Consider the following 18172-nt stretch of genomic DNA (forward strand, 5'->3'; position numbering starts at 1 on the left):
TCAGCCCCTAGTAAATGGTACCCTAGGTCCCCAGGGCATGGTGACCAGAGAAGACCCCTGAGGGCTGCAGACCTTATTGTGCCACCCTCAGGGGCCCTGTACCTTGGCCCCCACACACTGCTTTTGCAGGCTGAGTGCCTAAGTACAGAACTAAACCAAGAGTCGACATGGCACACATCCCTGTGTACCATGCCCACAGAACCTACTGCCCTAGCATACTTCAGTCACCCCTTTAGCTGGGTGCCCTATGCCAGAGGTGTGGGCACAGGTGCATGAGCCCTGTGCCCCTACAGTACCCAGGGCCATTCCTGGGCACTGTAAGTGCAGTGATGCCATTAAGAGTATATGGTGCTGGGAAGTTCTCATTACGAACTCCAAAGCACCATAATGGCTACACTGAAGACTGACAAGTTTGGTACCAAACTTCTCAGCACATCCAACCCGCACTGGTGCCAGTGTGGGATTTAATGTAAAATGCACCAGAGGGCATCTTAAAGATGCCCCCTGAAAACCTAACCTACAATCCACGTCTGGGCTGAGTGGCAGCAGAGGCTGCCACCAAGCAGACATGTTGCTGGACCCCTTGGTAGGAGACCCCCGCTCTACTTGGCCTGCAACAATGCACATCCTGGGCGAGGTGCTAGGTCTCCTCGCCCAGGATGGGCAGGGGGAAGCTTCAAAGGCATGTCGCCTCTGTGAGCTTCCCCAGACCATTTGCTGTACCCAGCAACCAGCCCCCACCAGTCCTGACCCCCACTCTGGTGGGAAGACTGGCGGGAAAAACTACGTCAGGAAAGGGGGGTTGGCAGCCTGTGCCAACCCCACCCCTCAGGTGGGGAAGACTAGGTGAAGCACAACCCCGGGCTACGGCCATCTTGAAGATGGGGAGCCCTGCCCAATCCCAGCTAGGCTCCTGCCCCCCTCCCACAGGAGAGGAGCAGGCTAGGGGGTGTACTCACCCCAGGACTTGGACCCATTGGTCCCTGTCCTTGCAATACCTGTAACGCCCCTGAGTTCAATATTTAGGGGGCTCCCTGAACCTTCCTTCCAGAGATCCCGATATGAAAAGAAGAAAGAAGATCAAGAAGAAGACCCGCCGTGCAGCTGCTAACAAAAGGACAACAACAACTGACTTGGCCCCAGACCTACCGCCTGTCGACCCTGGAACCTGCTCCTGCTTAATCCTGGCGACTCCTGTGGACAGCAACCTTGGTACACCCGGAGGACCTGCCTGCCTTGACCCTCTTGAAGACTGGGACTCCCATCAGCAGAGGCTCTGCTGCAATAACCCACCTGGTGCCAACCAGGAAGCTCCGGACCAGCCCACTCTGCACCCGCCGAGCCCGGGATGGGTCCAACCAAACCAAGACCACGAGGACATCCCCCCCGGCGACTGGGACCCGAAGTCCAGTGCCCAAAGACCCTCCTCGACGAACCAGCCGACGCCTGCAGACTCAGAACCAGGGGCCACCCCAACCACGACCAGCCGAGGGTAAGCTTTTCCGACACCCAAAGACACCCCTGCACCCGGTGCCCTACAGCCCCCTGTGCCTCCCTTTGGGGTACCTACCTGTGCTCCAAGATCCCAACTTACCTCTCGAAGAGCAGGTCGCCCCTGTAGAGTCTCCGCCCCCGAGCCTGCAGCCTCTGTTCCCTTTTGACCTTTCCCATTGGATAACATTGAGCACCCGACGGCTCAAAAGCACCCTGCACCCAGCCGCCCGAGTGCCGCTGGCTGTTCCACCTTTGTCCTATCCTACTTCCCCCCTTGCCCTGAGCAAGAGATCAAGAGCCCAGTTCCCACAGCCGCGTGGCCTGCTAGCCAGCAACCACCAACCAAAGGCCCCCTTCCCCTCATTGGATATCATTGGGCCTACCTACCTCTGCACCCGGCTGCCCCTGTGCCGCTGGGATTGAACTAACTGTACTTACCTGACCCTGGGCGACCCCTGAGTCTATGCCCAGAACCTTAACTTCACCAACCAAGTACTCACCTGGAAACCGGTAACTCACTTACCTGCCATTGGATAACTTTGACAAATTTTGAATCGAAAATTTTCTACGTGTGAAGTTTTGAAAACTGAAAATATTCATATCAAATCAGCCAAACTCCGAATTCTGAAGTACTCACCTGTGATCAGGGGAGAAGCCAGTACTGTACCTTTCAGCCCAGTACTGAACCGCAAAAGTAATCCTAACCGGGTTTACTAGTAATCTGTATTTTCTACATAGGAACCCATTGTCTGCTTTTCTATGAAATGTCTTCTGTCTACTTTTGCAAACTTGAGATATTCTTTAAAAATCCTACGAAATACTGAAACGCAATTACCAACCTGTTCTAAGTTAAGACCCCAGTGCTGGCCCTAGGAGACCAGTGCTGGATTACAAAAGTAACGCGGTCGTACTTTACCTGCATTCTGAATTTTCTCCCATTGAATAACATTGTCAGATTTTCATTGAAAAGTTTCCAAGTGTGAACTTTTAAAACAGCTTTATATTCATGAAAATTCACTACAGTAACTAAAACGTTTTTGCTAATCTGGTTTCAGCTTAGACCCCAGGACTGAATCTATGATCTACTCCTGGACCTACCAAAGTAATCTGCATAGTAATCAAGTGTACTTAAATGTAGAAAACCCTTTGGGCTCAATGCTATAGTGTGATTTAGGATTGTGTTGCTTACTACCAGTACTGTATTCACTGTGTGCACAAACTTTATTGCTCCTTTGCAAAGTAATTACATGAGAGTACTCATAACGAGAAAAAGATATTTTTATAACTGTTGGTTCTAAAAATAAAACAACTATATCTGTGGATATAAAAACAATTGGCCTGGAGTTCAGTCCTTGAGTGTGTGCAACCTTTTGCTGATTGAGTGTGTATAACAAATGCTTTACACAGTCCTCTGGTACTGAGTTACTGCTCGACTAAGCTACCACTTTGGAGAGTAAGGTTAGTTCTGACTTTAGCCTCGGTTATACCTCTGGGGTTGGTGGACTCTATACACACTGTACTTCATTCTAGTCCAGTATTTATAGAGCCACTTTCTCACAGCGGTATCTCCTAAAAAAAAGAAGGGGTGAACCTATTAAAAATGGGATTAAGAAAACAAGACTGCTCCAGATACCATTACTACGCTAGCATCGGAAATATTACACACTGATGTCTCAAGCTCCAGTAGTGCATTTGACTTTTTTTTAACACACTTTCCTTTGTCAGTTCATCAGTAAAAAAGGCCACCTACCACCAGTGATTTGCTCATGCTAGAACAATTAAATTCCAGTCTGGTACCTGAGAAAAAGAGTTCAAATTAACAATCGGCAGCAGCAATCTTTCAAGAGAAATGTGCTTGTGCACAGACGTATTTGAAAGACAAGACTGTCTCTTTGAGTAAGTGCTCCAGAATACAACAGACATGTGTAACTATTAATTGTCCTTGATCATCAATGAAGATTCCCCGATTCACTGAATTTTAGTTACCTGGCACCTGTAAGCAAGCGCCAATTATAGGTTTCGCTGTTGTAGAGCAGAAAATTATCTTAACATGCATAAGAGTGAGACATTCATAAAAATATTTTCCTTCTCTCCTTCAGAAAAGTTACTAGGAACTGTTAACTTACGAAGCAGGCCGATCTTGTCGAAGATCAATGGAGAAAACAACAGAGTCTTCACCAGCAGACAAAAAAGTGCATGGGGAATCAGGTTCTAGTGCAAGCTGCCAGAGAACAAAGAAATGTTGGTAATTGGCAAGTCAGAAAACAGAAATTAAGTATTAATTCAATTGAAGAGTCATTGTCACTCATTTGTATTTTTTGTCATGCTTATTACCTTCTGCAACACCCACTCATTGACATCACTTTAATGCTTTATAGTTAATGCAGAAAAACGATTTTAAAGGCCTCCCTTCCCAAATAATGTTTTATAATCTACATGAGCAATAGCTTGTAGTCAAGTACGACGATCAGTATAAAACAATGAACGTTTTTTACATGCACAAAGTTCGCTTTCGTGTGTTTTGCTTTGTGCCATTAAATCAAGCTTTAAAGCGTGAACGTTTAAAATGAACTGTTATTAGTAAATCTACTTTCCACAAAATCTCAAAAACTAAAAATATATACTGGTGACTGTAACAATAGACTGAAAACATTTTACTAACCTTGTGGCAGGCTCCCTTGTGCTGTGCCACTCTCTTTGTATTTTTGCAGCACTGGGTGGCAGATAGTTCGGCAATCCGTACCTGCCCATCCCGTGCACACATGGCTAGCGTGGAGTCCCCACTGTTAGGAAGGAACTTTGCCTACAGAACGAATGGAAAAAATTATTTTACCCAATGATGTAAATCATAGAAAAATACATAACTAGTATCCTCACAGCTCTGAACTTCATATCCTCACAGCTCTGCACTTCATGTCCTCACATCTAAGGTTGGGAAGGAAACCAAGCATAAGGATATTACTGTAATAATAACAATAGATGCCAGCTACCTCTTAGAGAGAAGCATTTACAATAGCATCACAGATTTGGAAAGCTATAATGCCTAGAAACATCAGAGCATTATTAATTTGATGTCATGATTTGAATAGTATATCAGCGCAAAGTTATTGCAAGGCATCATTGCTACAAGGTAGAGAGGGACACTCAAAGCAGATGAAGAGAGGATAATGTTACTTACCCAGTAAGCATATGTTCTTGGCATGTAGAGCTGTAAATTCACATGCTTTTCATACTCCTGCTGTTGGGTCCCGATGTTTGTGGATAGTTTTTCTTTGAAGAAGTCTTTCCTAGTCACGAAGTGAGGTGACACCTCCTTTCGGTGATAGTGCACATGGGCATCGACTCCATTATTAGATTGTTTTCCAGGAGGAGGGTAAGATTGGAGTAAGCAAGTGTAGTATAGAGATGTCCATGCGTACAAATGTATAATAAAGAACTGCAACAACTAAAAGGTACCCGGGGAGGCGGTTGGGCGCATGTGAATCTACAGCTCTAATTGCCAAGAACAGATGCTTACTGGGTAAGTACCATTATCTTTTCTAGGCATGTGTGCTGTAGATACACATGCTTTGCATAGACTACAAAGCAGTATACTCCCAAAGTGGTGGCTAACCTGTAGATGTATGAGCGAACACTTCCTCCAACAACACCATACGCCCAATGATCTAAGATGGACAATAATCGAGCAAGTAACCACGGAGAGAAATACCACCAACATTCTCTTCGAAAAAGAGCAACGGTGGGTCTATAGGTTAGGTACCCACATTAATGGGTTAAACGACCAGATCCCATGGTCATCTGTTCTCAAACGATAGCCTGCCTCGATCCTTTGATCCATCACTCGTGATCTCCACAACCTCCTCATTCAGAGTTCTGACTCCCTGCTCTCAATGAGTTTCTCTGTGTGTTTAGAGTCTTACAACAGTAATGGTCTACGACGAACAAGCTTTCTGTCACTGTAAGACATTAACTAATCACTCACCATGACAACGCGAATGTTTGTGTGTTCCACTAACCTTGGTTTGACGTTTTTTCAAACCGGGCTACTGACACACACGCGTCAAATCGCTCACCATAACAACGCGAGGGCTTGTATTCCAAGACTCGTTCTCGTCCGTGACTGCGATTGGGCACACCCCTAACCTCAGACACGCCTACCTCCCCGGGAAGCGACGCCCAACTCCGCGCGCTTTACCTGGGAGAGAGTATATCTATGCCATTCGTTATCCGGACACCCATCCACGGGGTCCGGTTCGAGGAGAGCGCTAGGTGCCTAGCGGGTGTTTGGCGTTGCGGGCGTAAGGATCTCTGCTTATACCATCAGGCCCTGCCTAACACCAAGCTAAGTAATCCCAATATCGCTCAAATCGCTAAAGTAAGTTTGTGTCTCTTCACCCTTTTAGGGTGTGCCACTGTCGCCACCACCCCCCTCCCGAGACCCATGAGGTGTGGATCTTTTAACATACAAGTGAGAAATTTGCCATTTTTATTTTTTTATTCTTTTATTCCTTTTAAATTGTAGATACTGGTTGAACCGCTAGGGTCCAACATAGTCACCAGTCCCGCTTTCTGGACGCATTGATCACACTAGCACGAATGGTACGTTGTCTGCATTGCGACCGTTCTTTTTGCTGATAAGCTGGATGCCCTGTGACAGCCTGGCCTTCACTGCTTCAGGCTTAAAATACCTATAAATCTCACCCGGGGCACGCTTTTCCATCTTAGTCCAAGCACAGAACTCCGTATACAGTAGTAGCAGAAAGACGCTCCAGTCCACTCAGTAACCTTTATGTTTTGTCTTTTCATGTGTGTTTGTCAATCTTTTGCAGACCACAGGTTCGCTAAATTTAGTTCGAACCCCCTTTTTTGGTTTGTTCTTTTTGCACCCTTTTTTTGACACATAATTCTGTTTTTTAACTTTCACGTCCTCTGGCTAGGGTAGGCCTTAGCGTGCCTATACCACCGAGGTACACAATTACATGGTCCTGACGAATGCCCAGTAACATACGTACACTTAAAGGGCAGAAACGTGTTGACCCCGTTGTAATTCATAAGGGGAAAACACCCAACACACTAGTTGGTATATTTCCCTACACATACTTTTAACCAATACCCAGCTAACCACGGAATAAAGTTTTTGTGTGGTAAAAGCTGCTGGTATTTTTTAATATAACTCACTTTTTTGCACATTTTGTCACAAAAAAACCCCGCTCCGCAGTAACCTGGCGTCGCAGCACACCAGGGAGGCACTCGGTTTCTCCTGGTGGGCCCAATGATGAAGCATGTCACCACCCAGGGTGGTGAGTGAGGGCTTAAAAAGAATCCCTGGGAAATTCCTATTCAGGTAGATTAAACTTTCCTTGTCTCTGTGCTGGACATCTGTACCCTTAAGTGGGCACTCTTCTGTTGTTTGTAATAACCTGTAGATGTTGCAGTTGTTTGAAATAGTGTTTTAAGTACTGCTTGGTTTACATTAGCTTGTTGACGTGCCAACACATTTACACAACACATCTACACAATAGTGTTCGGTAAATGTGTGTGGTGTAGACCATGTAGCTGCCTTACATATGTCAACTAGAGGAATGTTACCAAAAAAGGCCGCAGAAGCCTCTATTTTGCAAGTAGAATGCGCTCTAGGGGGTATGGATAAAGTTCTTTTAGCTTCAGCGTAGCATGTTTAAATGCATTTAACAATCCATCTTGCAATACCAGAATCAGAGATGGGATTGCCTTTGTGAGGTTGAACAAATGCAACAAACGGTTGTTTTGTTTTGTGAAAGTCTTTTGTTCTATTTATGTAGTACAATAAAGCTCTTTTAACGTCAAGCGTGTAAAGAGCACGTTCTGCTACAGAATCAGGTTGAGGAAAAAAGACTGGTAACTCAAACGATTGGTTTATATGAAAAGCAGAAACCGCTTTGGGGAGGAATTTTGGGTTGACAAGTAGAACTACCCTGTATTTGTGTAGCTGAAAGGAGGGTTCTTCTAAGGTTAATGCCTGTAGCTCACCAACTCTCCTCACCTTCCATGAGGGAAACTGCAAGGGGCACTTGCAGAATGTTTCAAAAGGTGGACCCATGAGCCCTGTGAGAACAATGGTGGGATTCCAAACTGGAGCCGGATGAATCCTAGGTGGTATTACTCTCTTCAAACCCTCCATTAAAGCTTTGATTACTGGAACTCTGAATAGTGACAAATGTTGCCTCTTCTGCAAATACGCAGTTACCGCTGCAAGGTGCAAACGAATAGATGTATAAGCTGTAAGTGTAACAGATAATGTTTTGTACAGAAGCATCTAAAGGATTGATTTTGTTGTTATTGCAGTATACAACAAATCTTTTCCACTTTGCTACATAGAAATCTCTGGTGGCAGGCCTTCTTGCTTTTTTTAGAATATTTATACAGACTGGTGATACATTTAAATAACCAAACTCTATGACTTCAGGAACCAGATGGCAAAGTTCAGATCTTTGGCATTTAGATGTTGGACTTCTCCATGGTTCTGTGCGAGGAGACTGGAGGCGAGGTGCAGCTTTTGATGTGGAACTAGTGTCGGCTCCAACAGATGGGTGTACCATGTCAGACGGGTCCCATTTGGGAGCTACTAGAATTAGTGTGAGGGATGTTTGCCTTCCGAACCAGACACAGAATGAGCGGGAGAGGCAGAAATGCTTGTGGCAACTATCCCGGACCCGTTCATCCATAGGGCATTGCCCTTTAAGAGCGGGTTTGGGAACCTGGAGCCGAATTCTGGGCATTTTGCGTTTTCTGCTGTGGCGAGCAAGTCTATTTGTAGGAATCATTGTTGAAAGTAGGGAAGGAGAACTTAGGGATGAAGTTCCTACTTGTGAATTTGCTGTCTCCTCCTGCTGAGAAGGTCGGCAATTTGATTGTTTACTCCTGGGATGTGTTCTGCCAGAAGCTAAATCTTGTGATGGCTCGCCCAATTCTAAATGGCTTGAGCGAGTCTTGACAGTTGGAGAGCGGGTGTCCCCCTGCTTTTGCACATAATACATTGCTGTCATGTCTGTTCAGACTAGGCCAATTTTGCCTATGACATTAATTTGAAAAACTGAGCGCTAGAAAAACTGCAAGAAGCTCTAGATAGTTGATGTGGAGGCTCTGGCGTTTGTTGCTCCACAGGCCTTGCATTGTGTAATATTGGAGATGACCACTCCAACCTGTCAGAGATGGGTCTGCTGTCAGAACGATCTGTGGAATAGGGTCGATGACAGGCCATTCTTTTGCTAAGTTTTGTATGTTCCACCACTGCAGGGAGCAATGGGTACGGCCGTCTACCAACACTAGATCGGTTAAATGACCCTGCGACTGTTTCCACTGACATGCCAGGCACTCTTGTAGGGGACATATGTGAAGTCTTGCATGGGGTACAACTGCGATGCAGGATGCCATCATTCCCAGCAGTTGCATGAACACTCTGGCTGGTAAGGCTTGGTTGAGCTAAAACTGTAGTATGATAGCCTGAACATTGTGAATTCTGGCTACACTGGGAGAGGCTAGAGCTTTGACTGTGTCTAGAGTGGCTCCTAGGTAAGACCGCATCTGTGACGGATACAGGTGAGATTTTTGTGCATCGACCATGAAGCCTAGTTGATGAAGTAGGTCCATTGTGATCTGTTTGTGATGTAGACAGTTTTGTTAAGTGCTCACTTTGATGAGCGAGTCATCTAGATAGGGAAAGACGTGAATATGAGGTCTTCTGAGATGAGTCGCGACTACTGCCAGACATGTGGTATATACTCTGGGCACTGTAGTCACTCCGAAGGGAAGTACTTTGAATTGGTAAAGTTTCCCTGCTATCACAAATCTGAGGTATTTGAGATGAGCCGGATGAATCGGAACATGAAAATATGCGCCTTTTAAGTCTAGAGTAGACATCAATTCTGCCTTCTGTAAAAGTGAAAGTAACTGTTGAAGGGTCACCATGTTAAAGTGTACTGACAGTATATAATGGTTTTACTCTGAGATCCAGAATAGGTCTTAGAAAACCGTCCATTTTGGGAATGAGAAAATACAGAGAGTAAACCCCCGAGCCCTGGTACTGTGTTGGAATCGGCTCTATAGCCCCTTTCAGTAAGAGAGATTGCACTTCCTGTTCGAGCAATTGTAGGTATTCTGGAGACTATTTGTGAGGTCAAGGTGAAATGTTTGGAGGATTGCTGCTCCAGGCAATAACCATGCTGGATAATTCAAATCACCCATTTGTCTGTTGGAATAGATTGCCAAATCGGGAGAAATTGTTGAAGTCTTCCCCGACAGGTGTGGTATAGTCGGGGGAAGCGTGGGTGAATCACTGCTTTTTAGCTTACTGCTACCTTTAAAGTTGTTCCCTGTATAACCTCCTCAAAAAAAGTCTTGTGAGGGAGAGAACTGGATGTTACCTTTGGAGGTGGAGGTATTCTTGTCTGAGGATGTGGTTTTAGACCCCCTCAGTAAAACAATTGACGAAAATAGCCTCTGTTTGAAGGAGACTGGAGCGCTCCCATGGACTCAGCCACTACAGTGTCCTTTTTTATTTTTTCTAATGCCTGATCTACTTCAGGACCAGAAAGAGGTTTCTTGTCAAATAGTGTGTTAAGAATGGATTGTTGGACCTTTGGCTTAAACCCAGAGATCCTTAACCAAGCATGTCTCATAAGCAAAATGTTAGTGTCAACCTTTCTAGTCGCAGTATCAGCAACCTCTAGAGCACACCTTATGGAGGAATTTGAAATCAGCTTATGCTCCTTTACTAAATCCTGCACTTTAGCTTTATGCTCGTCTGGTAGATATTGAAGCAATTGCTCCATTTCATCCCAGTATGCCCTTTCATACCTGGCTAGAAGGCCCTGTGTATTTGCAATGATCCACTGATTTGCAGCTTGACCAGCTATGTGCTTGCCAGAAGCGTCTATTAACTTAGACTCCTTATCTGGTGGAGGAGAATCCCCTGATGTTTGAGAATTAGGTCGCTTACGAGCATTAGACACTTCCAGTGAATCTAGTGGCAACTGCCCCTTGATAAATACTGAGTCTGTTGGGGAGGCTTTATACTTCTTGACAACCCTAGGAGTCAAGATGGATGCTCATACTGGGTCCTTAAAATTTCTTCAGCGTGTTTTATTATGCCCTTAAGCATAGGAAGTGTTTGTGACGACCTATGTGTGGATCCTAAGGTCTCAAACAAAAAATCTTCTTCTAATGATTCTTTGTGCAGTGTCACCCTATGATATTGTGCAGCCCTGGCAAGGAGTTTCTGGTGGGATACATTGTCGTCTGGAGGAGATGGCTTGGCTGGATAAAGGTCTGTGCCATTATCTGCTGGAGGATCAATTGTATAATCCGTTCATGGATTATACAACATCCCCATCATCAACATCATCGTCATCATGGTGAGATTGTGGAGAATCCGGAGGTGTGATCTGCAAAGGATTTGAAGCTGGAAAAGGGGGTGGTAGAGGGGATGATGGTAGAGGATGAAAAGGGCTGGTATCAACGGATTTCCTCTTTAAAGGGATCTTGTACAGAGTGTCCTCATCAGGAAGCTTATGTTTGAGGCAGCTTAGTATGAATATGACCAGTCTCAGGGTTAATATATAGTGTCTTTAGCTTGGGATCTGTTTTCGGTGGAACAATGTCTGAAGTCGGATCCGAAGTAACAACTTTTGGTTTCAGCACCGCTGCTTTCTGGCTGGCATGTGCTGGCCTTTCGGTACGGAAGATTTTGGCTCCGAAGGCTGCTTGGCTTTCGGCATGGAGGATTTGAGCTCCGAGATGGGTTTCTGTTTGGAACCGGAGGGCTTCGGCTCCGAGATGGATTTCTGTTTGGAACCGGAGTGCTTCAGCTCCGATGAGGACTTTTTGTCGACTAGGTACCGAGCTGTAAGGCTTGACTGTTTTGGAGCCGAACCTGGAGGCGGGGCGGCAGAAACGTCGTCCAGGTGCCGACCTTGGCCAGAAGGCAGAGGTGGTGAAGAAGCCTTGTGCTTTTTGTGAGTGATTAAGGGGCAAGGGGTCTCCTGTACTCCCGTCACCTTGTCCCTGTTGCAGTTCTTCGGCGTCGAGGTCCAGCTCTCGGAGTCCTGCATGGAGAAGGCTTCATTCTCCTCTGCCGCTGATGCCTCAACATCTTTTTGAAGGGAATCTTCACCAAAGATGTTCAGCATGTCTTCGATGCTCTGACGCTGTATCTCTACGTCGAGCTCGACAACTGCGAAGTTTTCTTCGATCGAAACGATCTGCAACCGTTGCAGTCTTCTTCCCTGGGCTCCGGAGATAAGCACAAGTTACACAACCTGTAAGAATCAGTGTGCGGATACTTCACATGGCACTGAGGGCAGAATTTGAACGGTGTCCGTTCCATCGATGGAGAGCTAATCCGACGCGGTTAGTCCCGAAGTCCGTCCACAAAGATTTCCAATCGAAAAGTAGAATCAGTTGACCGAAATGATACGTGGAGAAGTGGGAAACACGTACAAAACAATACCGTTGAGGGTAGAGAGGACTGCGCATTGAGGGGAACCCGAAGAATGCTTCAAATCGGAGTGCAGCAATACACGTCCGAAAGCGATGGCGGAAAAAACAATCTAACAATGGAGTCCATGCGCACTATCACCGAAAGGAGGAATCACCTTACCTCATGACTAGGAAAGACTTCTTCGAAGAAAAACTATTTGCAAGCATCTGGACCCAACACTAGATTGCAGGAGTATGCAAAGCATGTGTATCTTCAGCACACATGCCTCATACAAGTATTTTTATGGCATGCCTTTGACTGCTCTATTCTTGCAGATGGATTTAGAGAGAAGTCCACAGACAAGGGATCGTTAGAGAGAAAGCTGTTCATATTTTGATGCAATGTTAGCCACAATGACAACACACAAATTCATTGGTGGATTACACTGCACCGTACATAAGGAACTAATCAACCAATATTCAGGAGGGCCACAATGAGCAGAAAACTGTGCTGAAGATCAATAATTATGTTGCCCTGTGGTGTATGGAACTAAATGGTCCACCTACTATATAATGTCTGTAAGGTGAGCAGAGAGACGTTGATGAAGTTTAAAAGAACATGGTTTATCACACTAAAAATTGATCTATTAATGAACAAGGCTTATGTATGGCACAATGGTGTGAGCTATTTCATCTGCTTCAGGCAAATGCGTAAAACTGCAAAGGAAAAACTTCAAATACCTTTGGATGGTTAGTAAGTTAAAACTCTTTATTTTGCCTCCTGAATTCATTATTATGTAGCTAAGCTAGAATTCGCCTAAATGGAAATTTCTACACATGCTTTTTTTTTTGGAAGCCAGTCTTTAGAGAAGAAGTTCCGAGAGGGGTAAAGGATTGGCGGGATCCATCCAGATCGCCAATTTTTTGTGAGCTAATGCACCATGAAGAATCACTATCAATTTATTTTTTATTAATCACAAGGCGATCCTAAACTCGTGTGAAAACGCAAATTATGTTTTCCTCAGCTTCGGAACACACACAAGGCAGAAATTTACAAAAGCCACTTATGAAGTGACATTCTAATAGCTTGATATGATTAAGAAAATTGCTCACTTTGATAGAATATTTAATTTCTATAGCTAGCAAATCGTATCAACTCAGTGAACATCATGTAGTCATACTATGATTTAATACTTGTATCAATGACAGAAGAAGAAAACATCAGTTGCCATCGTTTTTCCCAAAAAACGCAACATAGTAATAAACATAAAAGAGAACAATTGGGTCAGGCACAGGACAGGCAGAGCCATAAGACAGCAGCACTTCCCAATTCTATCTGCCTAGAGGCGCCCGCATTGTGTGTGAAAGCGCTACATTTCCATACAGCTAAGTTTAGCTCCGTGATCTTCCATTCAGAGAAAAGACTGCAAGGCAAAGTGCCCGAAGTATACTATGTGCAGTGTTTTCAAGTGCTCAACTACAGGGCAAAATGAAAACTTAAGACAAAAAAACAAGCATTTGCAATGCAATAGGTCTCAAATTTACGTATGTTTAAGCTACTGGCATTGTTAATGACAATCCCTTTTATTTAGGTTTTAAAAACCAAAACATAAATAAAAAACATTGTCATTTTCAATGCCAATAGCTCAAACTTGCGTAATTGTGAAAACTATTGCACAGCAGATGCTTTTTTTGTCTCCTGACTCCTGCCTGCAGGGAGGAATCCTGGGTATATCAGGATACCGGAGAGCTCTAAATAAAAGGGGAAGAGAGCAAGTAGTGTTCCTGAGGTGTGGGCAGGATCTGGTAGTAATAGAGCAGGTAAGGAATCAAACAAACAGCTCTGGAAAATATGTTATTACTACTCCTAGATGACACGCAGCTTGTGAGTTTAACCCTCTCTTGAAGGGCTTGGGAGGATTTCCATCCACTATACTGTACTCAAAAGTGGGGATGCATACTCCAATACAGCATGCTTCACATAGCTAGCAACGCAAGCGCTGCCACTAGGCTCGACCTAAAAATGTTTACGTCCGGAAAACCGCTAAAAAAGGAGGACTCTTAGACAAGTCATTTTTTTTTTACTTAAGTCCATGTATAAAAAATAAAGACAGAAAGATTTTTCTAAAAGATCGGTTCCCAAATACAGCCTGTTAGTCAGGAAATATTCTAAATGCAGCTCTCTGGCATGGATCCCGCGTTGGAAATGTTCTTAGCCTCATCAGTAGCAGACTTGACTACGGCAGCGCACTCTATGCTGGGATCAACAAGAACCTCACCCGCAAATTCCAGATTGTCCAGAGCGCCGCCGCCAGACTTGTCCTCAACCTACAGCACCACTGCCACATCAGCTAACACCTACGGACCCTACACTGGGTCCCTGTCGAGAAGAGAATTGCCTTCAAGTTTCTCACCCACGCACACAAGGCCGTCCATAACACCGGACCCACCAACCTGAACCACGCCTCATGTTACACGCTCCCCAGTGCTCTCGGCTCGGCTCAGCTCTCTCTCGCAACGATACCGCAGATCAAGAACACCAGAGCAGGAGGGCGCTCCTTCTCCCTCCTCGCGGCCGAGGCATGGAACTCCCTCCCGGTCTGACAGACCACATCACTCCCATGTTCCTAAAGGACCCTCAAGACCTGGCTTTTCGATGGAACTCAATGATCCTACAGGATCAGCGGACCCCTGCCCCCCCCCCCCACAACCCCGCATCCCTCAGCGCCTTGAGACTTGTTTCCCGGGTGAATAGCTTGCGTTTTACAAACCTGATTGATTGATTGATTAGCCTGCAGCTTCAGGCATGCTCAAATCGAAGCTGCAGGGCCCGACTTCTACCGGGTGCAGTGATTCAGAGGTCAGTGACAACACTAAATGTGCAGAATTGCAGCGCCTCGATTATACCAATTAAAGTTTGCGTAAGGAAAGCACTATAACCTATGTTGACTTTATGGTGTCCTTGTACAAGTACAGTTAGAGTGACGTCAATACAGATTCTCGTGCTAACCAAAGATTTACTCTAGCAATAATGCCGAAAGAAAGGGAGAGAGAACGCCAACATTACCACTTGAACTCCCTTAAGGAAATGCTCACCTCATTCCCATGGGACTGTAGAAACATTACTTCCTGTTCTGTAAATGTTGTCAGGGAGATCGATTTTACCCGGTGAGCAAGTTGCAAGGAATATAAAGGCATGCTACGGCAATAAGCAGTACTGCCTACAAAAAGAAAAAGAAAAGAAAGGGGAGCGGTCGCTAAAGTTAAAGCGTGCCGTGCTTGTAAAAAAATAAAGTAACAGATTATAAGGAGCAAGTTGCACGGAAAATAAAGGTGTGCGGCTGCTATAATTACAGAGTGCTGTGCTGCCAAAATCAAGAAAATAACAATAAGGTTGCTGAAAACATGCAAGCAAAGCAGCGCCATTGCAGGAAAGCATATGATGCCAACTCTAGGAGAAAAATCATTGAAGAAAATAATGCTTCAAGTCCAAAGAACACGTACAGTGTAACAACCAAAGTAAAAGGACCAGTTCTCATGGGAGTTTACAAATGAAGACAAGGCGGGACTGAGGAGGGACTAATAACCCAATAACAAATTAGAAGCCAGCATTTACGAAGGACAAGGACACAAGCCAATGACAGATATGGGCGGAGTGTGGCCTGGGCTTCCAGTGCATACTCTAATACAGCATGCCTCACAGAGCGAGCAGCACTTGCGCGCTGCCACTAGGCTCGACCTCACAACCATCTACGCGATGAAAAAACCCTTGATGACACTTGTAATGTATTGAAGACCAAACCTTGCTGCATTGTTTCATTAAGCTACTTTTTAGCTGTAAAATTCCAATAAAACGTTCTATATATAAACAAAAACTAACAAAAACATTTCTGGGATTCATAACTTGGGACAGATTGACGAAGGTCATTTTATTTTTTCCGATACTGCCTTTCCTCTGCATGACTTCACCAGTAGGGATCTGCTCATGGGAGGTCTTCTTAATGTTAGATCATTGCCAAAGCATGCTAATGAAATTCAATTACTCATTGATACTCATCACTTGGACGTCCTCTTCCTAACCGAGACTTGGACCCATGCCGATTGTGACATCGAACTAGACTGGGCCTGCCCTCAGGACTATAAAATTTTGCATCTTCCTAGACCTAAAGGCTGTGGTGGTGGAGTAGGTATTATCTACCGAGCCTCATGGCTTATCAACATCTTAGACATGGATCCGGTTGCCGGGACCGAGCTCCTCGGCCTCTCCATAAACTGTCATACCGGAGCCACTTTCACGGCAATCATCTGTTATCGCCCTCCAGGAACTTTTAATTCCCAGCAACAGCAATCGCTACTCACCACCTTCACAAACATGGCTACCTCCCACAACAAGTTAATCATTTTAGGTGATTTTAATCTCTGGCCAAACGGCAGTTTGGACACTGGACTGCACAATCTCGTGCTCTCCTGTGAAAGCGTGGGACTCCATCAATTAGTCAAGGAACCCACTCACAAAGCAGGTCACCGGCTCGACCTTATTTTCTCTACCCCTCAGCTAGTACACCTGAACGACATCCTGCCCATGGGCTGGACTGATCATGCTCTCATCAAATTCTATATCGCTAGCAATGGAGCTAGAAGGCCGGCACAAAGCACCTTTTCAGAATTTATGTACAGAGACTGGAAAGCTCTGGAAAAGTTGAGTTCTACCGGTACCGTGTTTCAAGTGGAAAACAGTTTTTCTCCCACTAATCCGGTGGAGGATAATTATGAGGCCTTTTGTATGAGGATATCCTCAACCACTGACTTCCATATTCCCCTAAAAAGATGTAAACCTAAGGGCAGAGCACCAACCCCCTGGTTTGACGATTCTTTGAAAGCCCTCAAATTAGCTTGTAAACAGGCTGAGAGGAAATGTAGGCAAGGCTACTCCGACGTAAACAAGTCACTTTGGAAAAATAAACTCCGGGAATACAAATCTGCAATTGTTAAAAGTAAAGCTACCTACTTTTGCTCTATTATAGTTAAAGCCACCAATAGCTCCAAAAGTATCTTCCAGATTCTTAACAACCTTATCCACCCTGACTGTGCCAAAAAATCAATCCCACCCACACAAGCACTCTGCGACAATCTCGCACTATTTTTTAAGGATAAAATTGAGACCATTATCCATAACCTGAATACCTCCCCCTCACTGGATAGTCCCAACGGCCTTGGGGCTATCACCACTGACTCGGATACGGTAAACCCAGGGTATCTACCCATGGAATGTTTGCGGGAATTCCCCCCTATCTCAGAAACTGATTTTGGTAGATTGGTGCATGGGATCACCTCGGGTTCCCCTCTTGACCCTTTGCCCCCAAAAACCTGGAAAGCTTTTGGAACAGAACTCTTCTGCACCCTTCGAAGGATTTGTAACCAATCCCTGCGCTGCGGATTTGTTCCGACTCCTTGGAAGCAGGCCCTTATCACCCCGCTGCTGAAAAAACCCTCCTTGAACCCCGAGTGTTTACTGAACTACCGGCCTATTTCTCTCTTGCCATTCCAGGCGAAAGTTGCCGAACGCTGGGTGAGTTCCTGTCTCTCTAAACATCTGGAGCAGAATCACATCCTGGACGATATTCAATTTGGTTTTCGTCCTGCCCATGGCACCAAAACAGCTGTCCTTACAGCCATGGAGGATCTTCGTATGCGTGCAGACAGGGGCCAGGCAGTAGCTTTGATCCTGCTGGACCTGTCTGCCGCATTCGATACGTTCAATCATGTGATTTTGCTGAAGAGACTAAGAGAGGCTGGGGTTGATGGCACTGCCCTGATTTGGTTCCAGTCCTACCTGCGGGACAGGAAGCAGGCTGTGTCCCTCCCCCCTTTCCAATCTGCCTTCTCCTCAGTGCCCAATGGGGTGCCTCAAGGCTCATCCATTAGCCCCATTCTTTTTAACGTGTACCTTAAGACCTTGGTCACGTTAATAAAGTCCCATGGGGTAAAAGCTATAAACTATGCGGATGACACCCAGCTCATCCTTTCTTGGGAGGGGGAAGAATAGATTCCTCTAGAATCGTTTCACGACTGCCTGAGAGATACAGCTGGTTGGCTGTACAAAAACTCCCTGCAATTCAACTCCTCCAAAACCGAGGTTCTGTTTTGCGCCGATAGCCGGATTCCGCGCCTGTTCCCAACCGATTTTTGGCCCCCAGAAGCCCCAGAAAAACCACAGCCGGTC

General features: G+C 45.4%; 1 protein-coding gene across 3 annotated transcripts in view; it reads right to left on the bottom strand.

Annotated features, from left to right (window-relative positions):
• DCAF8 (DDB1 and CUL4 associated factor 8) overlaps nt 1-18172 on the bottom strand; it is a 470600-nt gene that overhangs the window by 377416 nt on the left and 75012 nt on the right. For all 3 annotated transcript variants that reach the window (XM_086947619.1, XM_086947617.1, XM_086947618.1), the window contains 2 exons: nt 4157-4297; nt 3621-3715 (listed from right to left, as the gene is read on the bottom strand). In XM_086947619.1, the coding sequence (XP_086803745.1) occupies nt 3621-3715; nt 4157-4297 (236 nt within the window). The remainder of the gene's footprint in view (nt 1-3620; nt 3716-4156; nt 4298-18172) is intronic.

Source organism: Lissotriton vulgaris, chromosome 12 (assembly GCF_964263255.1).
Source record: "Lissotriton vulgaris chromosome 12, aLisVul1.2, whole genome shotgun sequence".
In the NCBI taxonomy this organism is placed as follows: domain Eukaryota; kingdom Metazoa; phylum Chordata; class Amphibia; order Caudata; family Salamandridae; genus Lissotriton; species Lissotriton vulgaris.